Raw genomic sequence first — 16401 nt, 5'->3', positions numbered from 1 at the left:
TTAGGGTAGATAAATGAAGAGGGTGTATATTGTTAAGAAGGTTTGGCAAATCTCTCGGTCACTCTCGATAGCTCCGGTAGGCAGCCCCGGTAAGCTCTTCTGAGCTCCGAGATGTATGGGGTTTGGGGACGTTGGCATGTGGTTTGGGTGCTCAATTGACAGGATAGTACAGTGTAAAGTTTCGAGGACAGAGCAGTTGGAATAAGCAATAGAGGAGAAGAGGGACAATAGGTTCTTGCGATGAATGGTAAGAAAGGGCTGAGACAGGAGAGCTATCAGGATATCTAGGTAAGTCCAAGCCAGGGTTTAATCCCCGCTGCAGGATTCATGGAGAAGTGCTTGCTTGTACGACCAAGCGTATGCCTCGAATATGAGTTTGGATAATCATGACTCGTTTTGGAAGACGTTGTGAACGAGAAGATCCGGGGAACGTTAGAATATGCTCCGGACAGGAACAGGGGTGTAGTTGAAGCTTGAAGCAGCTGATACTCCTCTCCTGAGGATTGGACCATCTCATATGATATATTCTGTGATTCTAAGAAACAAGATCTGTGAGTAGAAGACGGAAATGTAGTTAGGTTAAGGTTGAGTGACAGTGGGAGAGTCACGTGCTAAATACTTAGCTTTAGTCTAGCTCGATAAGGAACGCGCCAGATCTCGACTTGACGATATTCGTGTTCAACATCCCTCGACAGCAGCCCTCGACGCAACCATGGCGTGGACTCCACAATCGACATCCGGTCTACGGACGCTGTTCTCCCTCTTCATCGCCGCTCTTCTGGTGCTACCGTCGCAAGCCCTGTACTTCTTCATCGATGGCCCCGTCCAGAAATGCTTTTTTGAGGAACTGCCCAGGGACACTCTCGTAGTCGGTTAGTATTCCTCCAAATCATACCCTTATAGAATCAGTAGACATCAATGCATAATACATGCCTCAAATTTGGACTTACCCCCCGCTAACACACCTTCAGGCCACTTCAACGCCGAGCAATGGGACGAAGGCACTCGTAGCTACCGCGCCACCCCCGACCTGGGCGTCTTCATCACGGTCGAAGAAGTCTTCGACAACGACCACCGTGTCGTGTCCCAGCGCGGCGCCGCCAAGGGCCGCTTCACCTTCTCCGCCGCCGACTCGGGCGAGCACCGCGTATGCTTCACGCCCACGGGCGCCGTGGCGCAGGGCGGCTGGCTCACGGGCGGGCAGCCCGCGGGCGGCATCAAGTTCTACCTCGACCTGGTGATTGGCGAGACGAGTCGCATTGAGAGCACGGACAAGGGCAAGATTGATGATTTGACGCAGAAGGTCAGGGATTTGAAGGGCAGGCTGCAGGATATTCGGAAGGAGCAGGTGCATCAGCGGGTAGGTTTGCGATATGCTTTGTGGAATGGCTTGGGTTTGGATAGAAGCTAATGCTGTTACGTTTGCAGGAACGAGAGGCGGAATTCCGAGACCAGTCTGAGTCGACGAATGCTAGAGTTGTGCGGTGGACGCTTATTCAGTTGGTTATACTCGGTGTTACATGCGCGTGGCAGCTGTCTCACTTGAGGGCCTTCTTTATCAAGCAGAAACTTACTTGAGAGCATTTACGTTTGGTGGGTTGTTATCGTGGGATAGGAGGTATATGGGATTGGTTGGCGTTGATAAAACATGGTTAGGGACACGGTGTGCTAATAGACGACGATATTATCATCCCGATTCATGATTGTGTGGCATCTTGTTAATTGTATTGGCAGTGTGGGTTACTCAATTCCATACGTTTACTCGTCCTAACTACTGTTTATTTCATATCAAGATCGCTTTCACTTTCAAAAGTCCTTCGTAAACGGCCAACAGATAATCCTAGAGGAATGCATTGGTATTCGAATGATCACGCTCTTTCCCATCGCTTCGTCAAGTCTACAGGAATTGCGAGCACTCAATCCATCACATCGAACTAAGGATCCTGGACACCCTACCAAGCGAATGCCAACGCGAATTCAGTGCCGACATGGACCAATGCTGGACAGATATTACTTTTTCTGTGGTTTCCTCTGCTGTGGAAGCGATTATACTGACGGAATTCATGTTACACAAGTCAAGATGTCAGGCTTCTACTGATAGATTACTAAATAATGGAGGAGGACATCTTCCATCACCATAGGTCAGACAAACCGATCAGCGATGCGAACTACATAATCGGCAAAGGCATCCCATCGGGATGGAGATAAGCTCCGCCTCCCCGTCTGCAGTCACTCCGAGGAAGTCTTCCGATGCATAACGCCAATTGGAGTCTCGAACAGCCGTTGAGTGAAGATGCACACCACAAATCCCGATGGAGGGTTACTCAACGTGATGCAGGACTAGCATGGGTCAAGCCTGCAGCGGTTCGTTCCGTTTTGACCGGTGGCAGTCTTCAGATTGGTGCGGATACGAGAATGGCAGATGCATCATGCAATTTCTCGCCATATTCCCGAGAACCACGCCATAAAGCGGGCTGCCGAGAGACCAGAGCGCCGGTCTGCAGCTGCACCGTTATACAGTAACTCGAGGTGACGTGAGCACAGGTGTGGTATGGCGCCAGAAAATGCCGTGATGGTGCAGATGTGTTTGGTGTTACGAATGAAACATTAGCTTGGCGGGTGAAAGGCGGGGTTAGTGGATCACATGTGAAGGTTAGGAGGGAAATGCAGGACTCGGCTTCGAGGTGTGATGGAAAGTATATTGATTGGCCGTATTCATCAATGCGACCAGTGCCGATATCGGCAATTGAGCACGCGAGCTGAACACAAAACAGATGCAGTGAAATGAAAGATAGGAACTGTGCTACAACACTACCAGCCTCGTTGTGATAGTCCGGGGAGGTGGATGCTCAGCCAATCCGACGAGAGTGTTCGAGCACGTGGGTTAAGATCGTCTGTAATTGAACGGTTAGCGCCAGTGAAGATACTTGCAGCTCTGCAGGCATGTCAGGACCCTGGACTGAATTGGCGTATCGCAACCATCTTCTCCTGCGCCGTGCTCGCTTGGTTGAGCGGACTGCAAGCGGCGGTCTGACATCCCAGCTCGACGTACAAGGGGTCTTCCGTGATATCGTGGAGTGGAGTGAGTCTAAAGATGGAGTGATAACCTTTGGATGGCGGGGAAAACACCAAACCGTGAGTAGATTGAGCGGCACTATATTTTGTCATAGCGGGCAGGCGGGGGAGATACTTAGAGGTGATTGCCAGAGACTTACTGTGTACTTCGGCACTGGATACTCATTTCGATTGGGTAGGATGGCACGCGGTCTGGATCAGCAAACCTAGGTAGCAAGTAGGTAGCACGAAGATCTTAAAGACTAGCTGTAAGGATCCCACCACAGAAAGGCTCGAGACATTGAAGGTTAAGGTTCGCCGCTAGTGCGCGTTCACGATGTATTAGATCGTGGGATTGTTCAACTTGGTTTGAGAAAACGAGAGAGCCTCATATTCATAGGCTCGTATCAGTGAAAGTATCCCGAGTGTACCTGGCAGTCAATCGCCACAATTCAGCTCATGCAGAGACGTGCCACGGCAAATCTGCAACCGTCCATCAAATCCAATCCGGCGAGCCGTCAGCAAGGTTACATAAGTGCAGCCCGGAAATATGCAGATGCGGCTGCGGAGTGATGAGGCAGAGTTTTTACAGGCTCTAGATTATGGGAACGCTTTGATACATGGGGTGGCCAACGTGGTGTGCAGGAATTTCAACACCTGGGCAGAGCCTCGAAGGGGGCTATCTCCGACCAGGCGTTCTGGGGCTGCCACACTGAGGAAAACAAATGCTGCTGCTTCAAAGTCGCATTCAGTCCCACAGGCTTCCAGATACTCGCGTTGAGGATGTTGGATCCATTGCATATTGCTGGAGGGGTGATTGCTGCCGTCGGAGGCGGAAGAGGGGCCGCCTCGCGTTATAGGCTGCAAAGGCGAGGACGGTGCAAAAGTAGTGAAGTTGCTGTTTGAAGGCTGCATGCGCCGGCCCTCGTTTCCAAGTGCCTCCGTTGACAATCCCTGCCAGCGCATCTGCATGGTGGAGATCGCAGCCGCCTTAGTGTTCATGTATCGCCGCAGCTCCCCATGCTCACTCCCTCACCCAATTCACTTGTTCATTATCCAGCAGAACCATTCACGGGCGCCAGTCGCTGTCTCATTCCTTGAATCCGTCAGAAGAAGACCTGTATTTATCCGACATTTGCCAATTTTTAGCGGCGGCAAGACGCTTGGTACCTTAGAACCTGCTTCCGTCGTGGCGTCAGTCTACATACACAGCTGCGCCCATCTTCACCCTCCACTCCACGGCTCCCTGTCGCTGCATTGAACTACCGTGCCACACCTCCATTATACCAAGATAGCTACAACTCCTTACGCAACCAATTGAGTTGTTACGGGCTTATCGTGGAGCCTTCTACCTTCATCAATCGCGAGCACCGAGCTCTTTGTCCACACGACACGCGACGACAGCGCAGCAAATCCTCAACACGACCCTCTCTGCAATCAGAAAACACCCGGCTGTGCCGATTAAGCTATTCAGCTTATCGGGATATGAAATACGGCGAAACGCTCAGGCAGCGTTCAATACCGCAATGGGGACATCGTATGTCACACTCCCACACCTCCGCGGACTTTAAGCTGACCTATTCTTGACAGACAACGTCGATTACGATGATATTAAACACCTAATCAAAGAGCACACAACCCCGGGGAGTGGGAAGGCGGTTGCTATACCCGGCCAAGGCGATGAGGACGCCCAAGCTTTCGAGGACGAGCTGTTTTCGCTGTTATTAGAGCAGCATGACCGAATAAACCTATTCATCAAGAGCAAAAGCGGTGAAATCGAAAGGCGGCTAGGTCAGTCATCTGTATATCCTTAGGGATCAAATTGCTGACAACCAGCAGAGCACATCAACAAACGCATTCTCGAGCTTCAATCACGTCACCCAATATCCCAAGACACTCGATTGCCTGCCAAACTTGTGGAGCGATATGCCAAGTTTGATGCCGATGTTTCCAAGTAAGTCTGCCTTCCTCCAAATATGCGTCTGCTGATACTTTTGCAGAGCTGGCGAGGAAGTTCGATCCCTCTCGCGATTTAGAGCTGCCCAACGAACCGCCTTCACGAAGCTGTTGAAGAAATACAAGAAATGGACACGAAGCTCAGAGCTTGGGCTGCGATTCAGGGCTGAGGTCACAGACAAACCGGACAGTTTCTGTCAACTAGATCTAGGATACCTTCTCGATCTATACACAGATGTTCTTCACTCCGTCAGGGCTCCTTTCGAAGTTTCGACTTACTCAAAACCCCACATCGTTCCGCCAAATAACCTCACCGCCCTATCTGCCTCTGTGAGTCCCCGAGGATCCGTCTCGTCTTCAACCGCTTCCCAAATTTTCAATGCAATCGAGGAGAGTTCTGAGGTTGGATACGACACAACCCTAGCAACGGTCCCCATTGGTGCTGGAGGAAGCAAGGCAACCTACTGGATACACCCGGATCACATAGTGGAAGTCCAAGTCTTTCTTTTGCAGTATATGCGGCTCTACAACTCCGGGAAAGCTAAGAACACAGCCCAAAGTTCAGCAAATCCAACACCTCTCCGCCGGAACTCCTCCTTCAGATCCGATAATGCGGGGAACTTTGGCAAGGAAGATGACATCGGCATAATCGTCCTGGACCACCCGGACGAGTTCGCGAAAAAGCAGAACGCCAGTCCAATTGGTGACAGTGAAGAAGTCACGGGAAGATATCTGACAAAAGCCGCTGGCAGTGCTCGATGGACGTCTAGTGGAGAAGCTATTGTCATGGTGGGCCTCGATTCGAAGAAAGGCGCGCCTGACTCGAGATTGGCGAAGCTGAAACGCAAATACGTGGACGCTTTCTTGAATACCGCGACACCCTTTACTTCTCGCCGGCCCTCGTACTCGTCCGTGTCGTCTGAAATTGGCGAACAGGATGTGGATGCTGCTGCCAAGGCTACTGAGAGTGTTCGGGAATGGTTGAATGCCCACAAAGACGTAGCGCCGCTTGCTGAAATCACATCAAAGCGGACTCGCTTTATTGGTCTTGGCAATAACACATTCGGCGGTCTATGGGCTACTCTTGATAGGGAGATCAGCATGAAGAAGTATGTTCCGGGCGAGCTGGCAGATAACGATTGGCTCCAGAAAGCACGTACAGATTCACACTCCTTCCCACACGCGGTTCTAGAAGTTCGAAGGGAAGGTACACAATCTGCAGAGATTATCAAGGCTTTGGATCGTGTCCACCTGGTAAGCCTTTGAACCACCACTTTCAGGGTCCTGCTAATCAATCGTAGACTGAACGCGTTCGAGGATTTTCACTTGAGGTTCACGCAGTTTGGGCGTGCTCTAAACCGAATGCCTTGTCTCCGCCACTTTGGATCCCTACTCTGGCAACTGATATTCGAAAACTTCCCGATGCCGTCAAGAAACAGCGCAGATCAGCCACAACCGTGGGCTTCTCTGCTCCTCTCATCTCACAGCCTACATCAAGATCGACAACATCAGCCACAGATGGGCAGACGAGCCCTAGTACGATTCATAATCTAGAATCATCGGCGACATCCGGCCCAGAATACCTCGAAACCCCTACTTTGAGTTCATTCAAGACGAAGCGAAGATCTTACGGGACTATCATACCTGAAGAACCATCTGGTCAACCGGAGGATCGACAAAACTATTGGAACGAGTACGATCATCCTGAAGACGGTTCTGAAGATGAAGCATACTTCATCTACATTGATCCAAACTCCACGGTCCACTTCCCCGGCCAGGATACTCTTTTGAAATGGGCACACAAAACCCAGCGCCTTTTCCGTTTGGGCAAGCGCCCTGAGGAGACGTCTTTACTCCAACCACATTCTCCGATATCACCGACCAGCGATGGTGATGACGATGAATCGAGCTCTGATGAGGCTGTCCGTGCTGCTCGAATAGGACAAAGTCAGGCCGTATCGCAGGATTCCACGGAAGGTCAAGGCTTCTTTAGCAGCCTCTTTGGCTCACGCCCCGCCTCTAGGAGGCAACAGTCCCAAATCGCCCGTCGCCAATCAGCTCACGAGATACACACACTAATGGAGTTGATTGAGGCACGCCAGCACGACCGTGAAATGACCAAGCTCCGCCTCTACGCCACTTGCCTTGTTGCATCGGTAGTCATCGACATCATTCTCGGGACACTGATTGTTACAGGCCGACGTAAAGAGAGAGGAGTTGTGGATGCTGGAATCTTATTCGGAACGATTGCCAACTTGCTGCTCCTAATTGTGGCTGTTGCTAGCATGCGCACGAGGCACGAGAGGCTTGGTTGGTTCCACCAAACCGTCTTGTTTTCAGTCGTTGTCGCCGTTGTGGTTGTTGATGTGCTGTTGCTGAGATGGGTTCTCGCATGAGGAATCCTGCTAAGATTAGACGTTTGAAAAATTGATGGCATGCGAGAGAGATGGGTATGACGACTACGCAGCATAATAACGACCAAAGCTACGACTTTTAATGATGAAGATGGGTTCTTGTATTATCTCTTTTGAACGAGTATACGATCTGGTATCTTCGATTTTCATTGCATACTTCTTTCCTTCTTGTTTTTATAGTTTCTTGAAAGTATCGATGCTGTCATATTTGTTCGAAGTTGGATCCATTTGCTCTATTTTGGTAAATCATCTTTGTCTTGTATATTGGGCTTGCGGGAGTCTGGACTGGTTTGTAATTACTTGGGTTTCTTTTACACGAGCGTAGTATCTGAGAGGCATGGTTAGATAAAGAAGAATGGAATAACGATATGAACTTAGTCGGCGCACCATCGTGGACTCGTGATATAGACGAAGCATGCTGCTACGGTGCCTACCTTTCCCATTGCTCTATATGAAGAAGTATAGAGCGACAGGCGCCAGATAGTAGGTCTACGTACATCTGTCAGCCGCGGTCTGAAGTGGCATGGCGAGCTTACCGATTGCTCAACATGATGAGTTTCAACCGGGTGCGCGTTGCTGATAGTGTGTTGAGGCAATCCAGGCAAGAGCGCGATCTCACGTACCTGGGCCCCAACATGTCGAAGCTAGAACCACTTCATCGCCTTCCAACTGGATCGTAGGCGAAGGTGAAGACTTCATCTCCATCACCTGGCTCGTTTATTTCAGCTACTCTACCTCACCTCACTCCAACCTTCCGACTCGAACCTCCTTCACAAGCGGGCTTCTTCCTTCAACAACTTCGACTTTCAGCCGCTTCGAGGCAGCGTTGTTCTTCCAAACCTACTGGCTTGCTATCTTCCAGCGCCTCCGTCAATGCTCACGCCGCAGGTAAAGTTACAATGGCAAGCAAGAATGCACTAAGAAAGCCTGAAGACCATCCGTCGTTCTCGTAAGATCACCTCTGAGAGCTTCTTCCATGCTTATCAAGTTCATCAACGTGCTAATATCTCCAGGACGATGGGTCAGAAAGTGGCTACTATCACCGTTAGCCCAAAGAAGAAAGCATACACCATCCGTCTCGATCTGCTGGTGCACTATTCCGAATACTTTCGCGCTGCTTTCACCGGATCCTTCAAAGAAGCGGAAGAGAAGAAGATACATCTTTCAGACGTCGAAGAGTCAACTTTCGACTACTTTATGGACTGGCTTTATTATACCAAGATCACCACGAGTCAGGAACACAAAGATCCCAAAGATGACCCCCACCCATACTATATCTTCGTCGAACTCTATATACTAGGCGACAAGTACCAAATTCCGAACTTGCGCAAGTATGTCATCGATCACAATTTCCAGTATTTTCTCAGAGTTGACGACGTCCTACCGGTGCCTCATATCATCACTCAAGCATATGAGTCACTGCCAGAGACATCGCCTCTGCGAAGGTTCTTCAGCGACCTATACAGTATAAGACTCAGTTCTTATTTTCAGGCCATTACCGTGGAAATGAGAGAGAAGCCGTCCTGCCTACCCAATGGATTTCTCGTCGAGGCTCTTATCAAGGCATCGGATATCCGTGACGTTGCTAAGAAAGGCAAATCACCGGCTTTGAAACTTTGCGACTATCATGAGCATCCGGATAATGAGGACCGAAAGAAATGCGAGGAGAAGCACGGAATCACCAACATCAAAGGATAGCAAATCGACGAATGAACAACATCACTTTTCAGGCACCAGGGATTCAAAAACAAGTCTCTAGATCTTACGGAGGTGTGGCTGGGCGACTTAAGCTAGCATCATACGCGAGATCCCAGCTCAATTCGGATGCATTCTCTTTGCCCTCGACCGCAAAAGTTTCCTCTCTTGGCCTTTTTACTTCTTTTCATCTCTTTCACGGCATACACGGCAAAACAAGCAGCAATTCGTCGACATTCGGGCGCCCAGCTGGTTTCTTCTATTGAACAACATCTCTCGGGCTCTTTGGGGAAATAGGGAGGCTGCATGGTAGGGAAGAGTTCTTCTGGGATGTTTCTTTTGCTCCTTCAACATCTTGCTTTTTTCAATGCAGCATATGCTTTTCTTTTCAGTCCAAACTTTGGTAGGTACAAAAAAGCATAATCCTCCTCTCCAATTTATTGATATGTGGTGATCCGTGCCCTATTTAAGCACCAATTTTCAGAGTAGTGTTGTGTGCACCGTCGTCTGAGGCATCCTGGCGAGTTCACTAGTTGTCCAAATTCTTGAATTACCTCTTCTTATTCGTGAAAGTAGATTGAGGCTCCCCAGACCGCGGCAGATTGGTGAACACAGGTTTCGAACAAGGTATTGTAGATAGACCTTAGTCTCCTCGGTTCAATTCAGCGGGACTACAATGCGACTGCCTCTGCTGTACACGTTCGCCGACCGCTGTCGGGTTCGGAAACTCTACAGGGGCACTATCGTGGGGTTGGTAATTTTCTTTCCATTGTTTGTCGTGCGGCGGCACATCATGAGAAATTGAGATCGGATGTGAACCGCTGTGACTTGTGTGTGCAAGCTGGACAGTAGACCCTCTGATATTAGGGATCGGCTTGAGATGGGTGAAGGGCCGGCAGGTTTCCAGAAGTGTCTTTTACGCCACCACCATTTCACCTCACTTCACTTCACTCGCTTATCTCGGCTGACCAACTTCGTGGCTCTCCTTCGTTACAACACCTTCATGATATCACCGACATCATCATCAGCTTTGTTCGTTCCAACCGCGGAATCCTCTCGAAGAACAAATTTCCGCAGCCGCGAGCCTCGCAAGTAGTGCGACCGGCTTCGCGGCCTTCTTCCGTGCCATCACAACCTACACAAGCCCGTCACCTCGTTAATTACCAATCTTCCTCGAGCTCATTGGCAATTTTCACGATTCAAAAGCAAGGAAGATGGCGGCTCGCGGAAGGCTAAATAAGGGTCCACCGTCCTTTTCGTAAGTTGACTCGCACCTAGTGGCAGCAGATAGCTAATTTCCTCAAGTGCTATGTCTCAAGACTTGGTCACCGTCCTTGTCGGCCCTCAAGGAAAGGCCTATCATGCTCATATGGATCTCATCGTCCACTACTCGGAGTACTTCAGGGCCGCATTCACAGGATCGTTCCGAGAGGCAGAGGAGAAAGAGTTAACCTTGGAAGAAGTCGAAGAGAGGACTTTCGGGTTCTTTATGGATTGGCTCTACTCGAAGAAGCTTCCTCAGAATTGTGGAACCACAGAACGCAGCTCAGCATACCCGCTTCAGCCGTGCACTTGCAATGAGGATGAGGCACGATATCCACTTGTCAAACTATACATATTCGGCGATCGCTACCAAGTCCCCGACCTCCGGAAGGACGCCCTGAATGCAATCTATCAAGAATGCAACCATGATAACCCTCTACATCTGCCTTCAAATGTAGAGGTCATCGAAGCATTCGAGACTCTGCCATCAGACTCACTTCTGTGCAAGTTCTACATCGATGTATTTGCCAGGCGGTATTTTCCTATCGTCTGGGATACTGAACAGGACGATCGGATGAGCGCATATCTACCGCATGCGTACCTTTACGGAGTAATGCAGAAGATGGGTAATCTACTACACCATTTCGAAGCCAACGAGATGAAGCTTTGCAACTATCATGAGCATACAGACGAAGAGCGTGTGGCTTGTGAAGCGGAGCATAAGATTGCCGATATCACAGAATTTGGCGAAATCTAGGAGGAAATCCAGTTGGGTGGTCAGAGTTTGGGGTGCTTCGACGGATTATCAAAAATGGAACAGCATGCAAAATGCTTGACAGTATAGATAAGACGCTATGCTTTTGACTTCTGCACCTGGGTGACGATGGGGGCCGATACGCCACACTTGTGGCTATGCATGATTCTGAACCTTGCTCAGCTGAACCTGTTTCCACCCTACGACTGATTGGAACCAGGCAGACGTCGCAGAAACTAGTGGGGCTCGCAGGCTTCGATTACCTTTCTTTAACATTGTCGAGCATGCTGTCGTTCACACAGATTGGCATCACTTATCGCTATTCTATCTTAACGTCTTGAGTTTGTCAGGCTGATGAGCTAGCATCGCCGTAATGATGTCAAGCAACGAAAAGCTAAAGACTGACCATCCGTCATTCTTGTAAGGCTCCCTAAAATCTACAAATTTCATTGATTAATGGTTCCAGGACTATGGATCCCACGATGGTCACCATCTTCGTCGGTCCAGAAAAGAAGCCTCACACTGTTCACATGGATCTCCTCACCCACTATTCAGACTATTTCAGAGCCATGTTCAAAGGATCGTTCAAAGAAGCAGAAGAGCGAAAAACCAGCATGGAAGACGTCCAAGACTCGCTATTCGGCTACTTCCTAGACTGGCTCTACCATCAAACCCTCCCTTGTCCACTTTCAGACTGCACTCTCCATCCCCGTCCGACACGAACCATCAATCCAGGAACCAAGCTCAGTAGAGCCAAAAAGCTGGATCTAGTCACACGTCTTTACGCGCTCGGCGATCAATACGAGATCCCCAACCTCCGAAGGGATGCCATAGACCACATCTTCTACTACTACGACCGCCTGGAAGTAGTGCCCGACTACAGAAGCGTCATTCTAGCATACGACAACCTGCCTGAGGACTCTCCGCTCTGCCAGCTTCTTATCGACAGGTATTGTCGGAATGGATATCGAGCGTCGGTGCATGATTATGGTGAGGATAAGGAGTTGAATAAAGATGGGAAGCTGCGGTCTGATCTTCCTTATGCGTTTCTCCTTGGGATGATGATCAAGGGGCTTGGTACCATTGCGCATCTTGTAGAGGGGAATGAACGGAAGACGGGGGATGTATGCGATTATCATGAGCATGCTGATGATGAGGAACGGAAGAAGTGTAAGGAGGAGAGGGAGGCTAGGACGATGCCTACGAGAATCAAGACGATTGAGACCGCTACGGAAGTGCAAGCACCTACAGTAAATGTTCCGACGCCGACACCAACAAGGACCCAGCCATCGATTCGACGATGGATCAGTAAAATACCACGATTCTGAGGCGAATGGCGGCTATGCATGGGGAGCTTCACATGCAGAAGAAACTGGCATCCGGTTTGCCGCATCGGTATCGACCTTATTCCTCTTTTCACACAGGAGTCTTCATCGGCTTCCGATTACTCACGCTCATCGTCTATTCGACCACGTTTCGCATCTCCTGCCGGCTACAAGCTATCTAGCGCTTCTGTGGGCAATTATATCGTTCACGAGTTGTCGAGTGATCGACGACTTGCCACACATATAGTGATTACATGGCTTAGAAGAGGCTGGATATTTGTGAATACCATAAGTACGTTGACAATGGAGACTAGAAGAATTGTAAGAAGGTAACGAAGCGTGAAGCTAAGGTTACAAAGACTACGAAGGCGGAGATTCGATGACAGACCAGCCACTGGGATAAGAATGTAACCGTACTCTTCTGATCTAAGTGGCTCGCCAGGACTTGAAACGGCTTCGTATCCAACGAATGAACGCAGAGCCCAAGGAACGTTGTAGAACAGGTTTGAACTCGTCTTCTGGCATTCACGTCTGATATCCTTCTTGCCCAAGTCTCTTTCCTTAGGGCGAATATGCCGACAGTCTTCTCTAAGCTTTTGTTTCTGCTCTATTGTATTTCTTTGTGGCTCGTTGATCGATGTCAGCCACGATAAAAAGGCAGGATTCGAAGAGCTACTACGCCTAGTTTCTGTTTTGCAGCGTTCTTACCTGAGAGGGATCAAGTGAGCAATAGGAAGCTTTGCATGGGGGGTCTAGATACATATGAGCCTTAATCAGACGTTTCGAGCGCCTCTCATCCAATCGTAGTGCTCCTACATATCTAAAACTCTCATATTGAGATGATTACCCAACACCTGCCCTGATAGTCAATGAGTTCCTGAAAAGCTCGATGCAAGAATTTGATGAATAGGTCCAAACTGCTGAATTCTGCTGAGAAATGAAGCAACATGCAGCGAGTAAAGCCTTCCAAATGGCAGCATCCCATCTTTGCATTGAGTGATATAAACGTTCCGGTCAAACTCAGACTCACCTAGAAACCCTAATAGATAACGTACAGCCCCCCAAATCCACATCAAATGGCCCGAATAAGCCCTAAATAACAGTACAAACCCCATAATTTGAACCTCTGATCGCAACCAGCAACGACGATATCAAAAGCCACTACCCCTCTCACCTCCCCCACCAGCCACTCCCCAACCAACCATTCCCCGAACAACCACTCCCCAAACAACCACCACCATGTCCCCCGCCCTCTCAATCACCGAACACGACGACGCCGGCGCCCTCCTAACAACCTACATCTACTCCCCCTCATCCCGCGGCAGCAGAATCGACATCATCGTCCGCCCCCCCCCCAATCCCCTCCAATCCACAAAAACCCCCCCAGCTAACACGCCACAGCACCCGCCGCACCCCAAAGCCAGCTGGAAAGCCGCGCTGGATGTATTCCTCCCAGCAGGTTACCCGGGCAGCGTGACGGAGGATTATTTGGAGTGCGTATGGCCCCGGAGAAGGGCATTTCAACCTTTTAGATGGCGCGGAGGTTACAGACGTCAATCCAACGCTAACAACGCCACAGATACCAGATCTACGTACCGCAGCCCCTCCCCTCCACTCCCTCAATCTCACGTGCTAAAAAGACCGCTTCCAGGACTCCCTCCAAGCCTTCGCCAGCTCGATCGCGGGGATGCTGTCCTCACGCGCAGTTTTGGAAGGTGCGTGCCAGATCTCCGTTATTTTATAGCTAGTCTATATGTGTGCCTATTTATACCCCTAAACACGAAACCCCCCTTCCCCACTAGCTACCTATCCCAAACTCACGTCCCCCCTCCCCCTCCCAGGCGTCGGCGTCGGCGACAGCACCGCCTCCCCCACCGCCGCGCTCCTCCTCAACGTGCTGCAAGAGTCCATGGGCCGCATCGCCACGATCCTGTTCGCGCACCGGCTCGGCACCGCGCTGGAGCCCGAGTGCAAGATGTACCGACTCGCCGCCGACATCTTCAACGACGCCGCCATGGTGCTGGACTGCCTCTCGCCGGCCTTCCCCAAGCCCGTCCGCGTGCTCGTGCTCGCGGGGTCCAGCGTCCTGCGCTCGCTGTGCGGCGTCGCGGCCGGCAGCGCCAAGGCCAGCCTATCCGCGCACTTTGCGCAGCGGGGGAACTTGGGGGAGTTGAATGCTGTGAGTGGTAGTTAGATCTGGTGTTAATATCGCGGGTTCAATCTACGGCCACCGATAGGTTGGCGCTAACGCTGCACGCAGAAAGACTCGAGCCAGGAGACGGTCATCTCGCTGCTTGGCATGCTGGTGAGTGCGCTGATCGATCGAGAGTACGATGCTATGCGCTTAGGCTGAATTGCAGATCCACAGGCCGGCAGTGTGGTGGTTTCGTGGGTGCGCTCGGCGGCTGCGACGTGGTCTGTGCTGGTGCTGCTGCTGGCGGTGCATTTGGGGATGAACCATCAGGCGGTGCGGGCGGTTAGTATGCGGACGCTGAACCGGCAGCGGGCGAATATCGTGCTGGGGGAGTTTATGAGCAGGGGCAGGGTGCTGAAACCGAAGGAGGTGTCGGGGAAAGAGAGGGTCTTTGAGAGAGATGGGGTGTTGAGATGGGTGGATGGGAGAGTGCTGGGCTATGGGAGGATTGGGGTTGATTTGCAGACCCTGCTGCAGCGCCTGGGGCCTCGCCATGCAACGACGGGTGCTGTGCAGCTGGATTCGAAGCTGTCTGCGCTGGCGGAGCTGTACAGAGACGAGGCGTACATGCTGTGGTTCGACGTGGCCAGATCTGAGGCGTTGATCGTCTTGAAACAGGACAGCACGCCAGTTGACCAGTTGAAAGCATGGACGCAGGCGCTGATGGTAGCGTCGAGGCCTAAGGAGGCGGATTCTTTGTCTGAACTACGGATGACGCTTCAGGAAGCCAGCAAGACGTGGAAGGAGACGACGGAGAAGCTGGCAGCTGCCGGATGGGATTTGGAGGTTGCAGCGCTCGAGACTCGGCCTGGGAGACGCGTGAGAATGGCGTAGATATTAGTGGTAAGACTCGGGAAATGTCATGTGGCCCAGCTGGCCAGGAGGTAAGACTCGGGAAATGCTATATGCTAGGACCGGCAGGAGCTGTATGGCAAGACTGCTGGAATTGCAATGTGGTAATATCGCAGTCTCTGTTTCCCATCGGAATCCCCGGCCAGCCTATTCCAGCATTCCCGTGATTCGATTACGTCTTGGAGCCACCAACAATGCTCACGTCACGGACTAGGCCGCAGCCAGGCCAGCACGGTGGCTACCATTCCTGTGGGAGCCGCTTGCACAGCAGCGCGTCGTCTGCGGGTCAGCGTGGTGGCACGAGGAGGGACGAGTGGAGGCGACGTGCTGGGAAAAGAGAAGAAAAGATGAAGAGTCTGCCGCCACGGAAAAAGAGGTGATGTGGCGCGCGCATGACAGGCAGGAATCGATTATATTAGCAATGGGGTTGCCTCGCGACGCCCCGAAACTCACCGCCGCAGCTGAGGCTCCCACCGCGGGCCGGCAGCAGATCTGGTTTTGTGAGGAGCGTGCCGCTTATCGTCGGGGAGTGGAGTCGTGAGAGGTGGAGTCTGTGTTCAAGGCTGAGAGGTGGTGTTTGGACAGGAGACGGAATTGATGCGACAGGGGCAGCGCCGGGAGTTGATGTCGATGCCGGGGGGCGCAGATGCTCATATCGTCTGTCATGTCGCCGCCAGACCGCCTGGCCAATGTGGGTTGACGATGCGGTCATGCAGCACACGCTGGGGGTGAGATGATCGGCGGCGGGCGGACGTGGTGCTGCAAAAGGGGCAAACAGGCAATGTTCTGGAAAGCGTCGTGTTCTAGCGGCCTTCCAGCACGACGCCAGCCCAGGCACTGGCCCCTCGGCGCGCTTGGCAGCCGGGCGAGCCCTCGGCAGCGACAGGAAGGGCA

General features: G+C 51.3%; 7 protein-coding genes across 7 annotated transcripts; 6 read left to right on the top strand and 1 right to left on the bottom strand.

Moving 5' to 3' along the window:
• Positions 1-665: 665 nt before the first annotated feature.
• Positions 666-1882, top strand: BDZ99DRAFT_463513 (putative endosomal cargo receptor). Its single transcript, XM_033720097.1, has 3 exons — positions 666-872; positions 972-1360; positions 1429-1882. The coding sequence occupies exons 1-3, from the start codon at positions 713-715 to the stop codon at positions 1576-1578; spliced, it is 699 nt and encodes a 232-aa protein (XP_033576710.1). The 5' UTR covers positions 666-712; the 3' UTR covers positions 1579-1882.
• A 1772-nt stretch (positions 1883-3654) lies between these two features.
• On the bottom strand, positions 3655-4026 carry BDZ99DRAFT_521068 (uncharacterized protein; the record flags this gene model as incomplete). The annotated part of the gene is made up of 1 exon (XM_033725586.1): positions 3655-4026. The coding sequence occupies one exon, from the start codon at positions 4024-4026 to the stop codon at positions 3655-3657; it is 372 nt and encodes a 123-aa protein (XP_033576709.1).
• Positions 4027-4107: 81 nt separating this feature from the next.
• Positions 4108-7757, top strand: BDZ99DRAFT_417899 (uncharacterized protein). The gene is made up of 5 exons (XM_033716838.1): positions 4108-4591; positions 4645-4845; positions 4894-5008; positions 5055-6264; positions 6312-7757. The coding sequence occupies exons 1-5, from the start codon at positions 4540-4542 to the stop codon at positions 7404-7406; spliced, it is 2673 nt and encodes an 890-aa protein (XP_033576708.1). The 5' UTR covers positions 4108-4539; the 3' UTR covers positions 7407-7757.
• A 566-nt stretch (positions 7758-8323) lies between these two features.
• Positions 8324-9528, top strand: BDZ99DRAFT_571505 (uncharacterized protein; the record flags this gene model as incomplete). Its single annotated transcript, XM_033728096.1, has 2 exons — positions 8324-8373; positions 8438-9528. 2 exons carry the CDS (start codon positions 8324-8326, stop codon positions 9120-9122), a joined length of 735 nt encoding a protein of 244 aa, XP_033576707.1. The 3' UTR covers positions 9123-9528.
• Positions 9529-10123: 595 nt separating this feature from the next.
• Positions 10124-11390, top strand: BDZ99DRAFT_499038 (uncharacterized protein). Its single transcript, XM_033723617.1, has 2 exons — positions 10124-10377; positions 10425-11390. Exons 1-2 carry the CDS (start codon positions 10334-10336, stop codon positions 11137-11139), a joined length of 759 nt encoding a protein of 252 aa, XP_033576706.1. The 5' UTR covers positions 10124-10333; the 3' UTR covers positions 11140-11390.
• BDZ99DRAFT_35684 (uncharacterized protein) lies at positions 11325-12877 on the top strand. Its single transcript, XM_033714632.1, has 2 exons — positions 11325-11556; positions 11603-12877. Exons 1-2 carry the CDS (start codon positions 11510-11512, stop codon positions 12462-12464), a joined length of 909 nt encoding a protein of 302 aa, XP_033576705.1. The 5' UTR covers positions 11325-11509; the 3' UTR covers positions 12465-12877.
• Positions 12878-13700: 823 nt separating this feature from the next.
• BDZ99DRAFT_488591 (DUF647-domain-containing protein) lies at positions 13701-15489 on the top strand (the record flags this gene model as incomplete). Its single annotated transcript, XM_033722915.1, has 5 exons — positions 13701-13802; positions 13863-13934; positions 14113-14176; positions 14303-14640; positions 14830-15489. The coding sequence occupies 5 exons, from the start codon at positions 13701-13703 to the stop codon at positions 15487-15489; spliced, it is 1236 nt and encodes a 411-aa protein (XP_033576704.1).
• Between the last annotated feature and the right edge of the window lie 912 nt (positions 15490-16401).

Source organism: Mytilinidion resinicola (assembly GCF_010093595.1).
Source record: "Mytilinidion resinicola strain CBS 304.34 unplaced genomic scaffold BDZ99scaffold_10, whole genome shotgun sequence".
In the NCBI taxonomy this organism is placed as follows: Eukaryota; Fungi; Ascomycota; class Dothideomycetes; order Mytilinidiales; family Mytilinidiaceae; genus Mytilinidion; species Mytilinidion resinicola.
The sequence above is the reverse complement of the archived record's forward strand: the minus strand, read 5'-3'. Positions and strand labels throughout refer to the sequence as shown.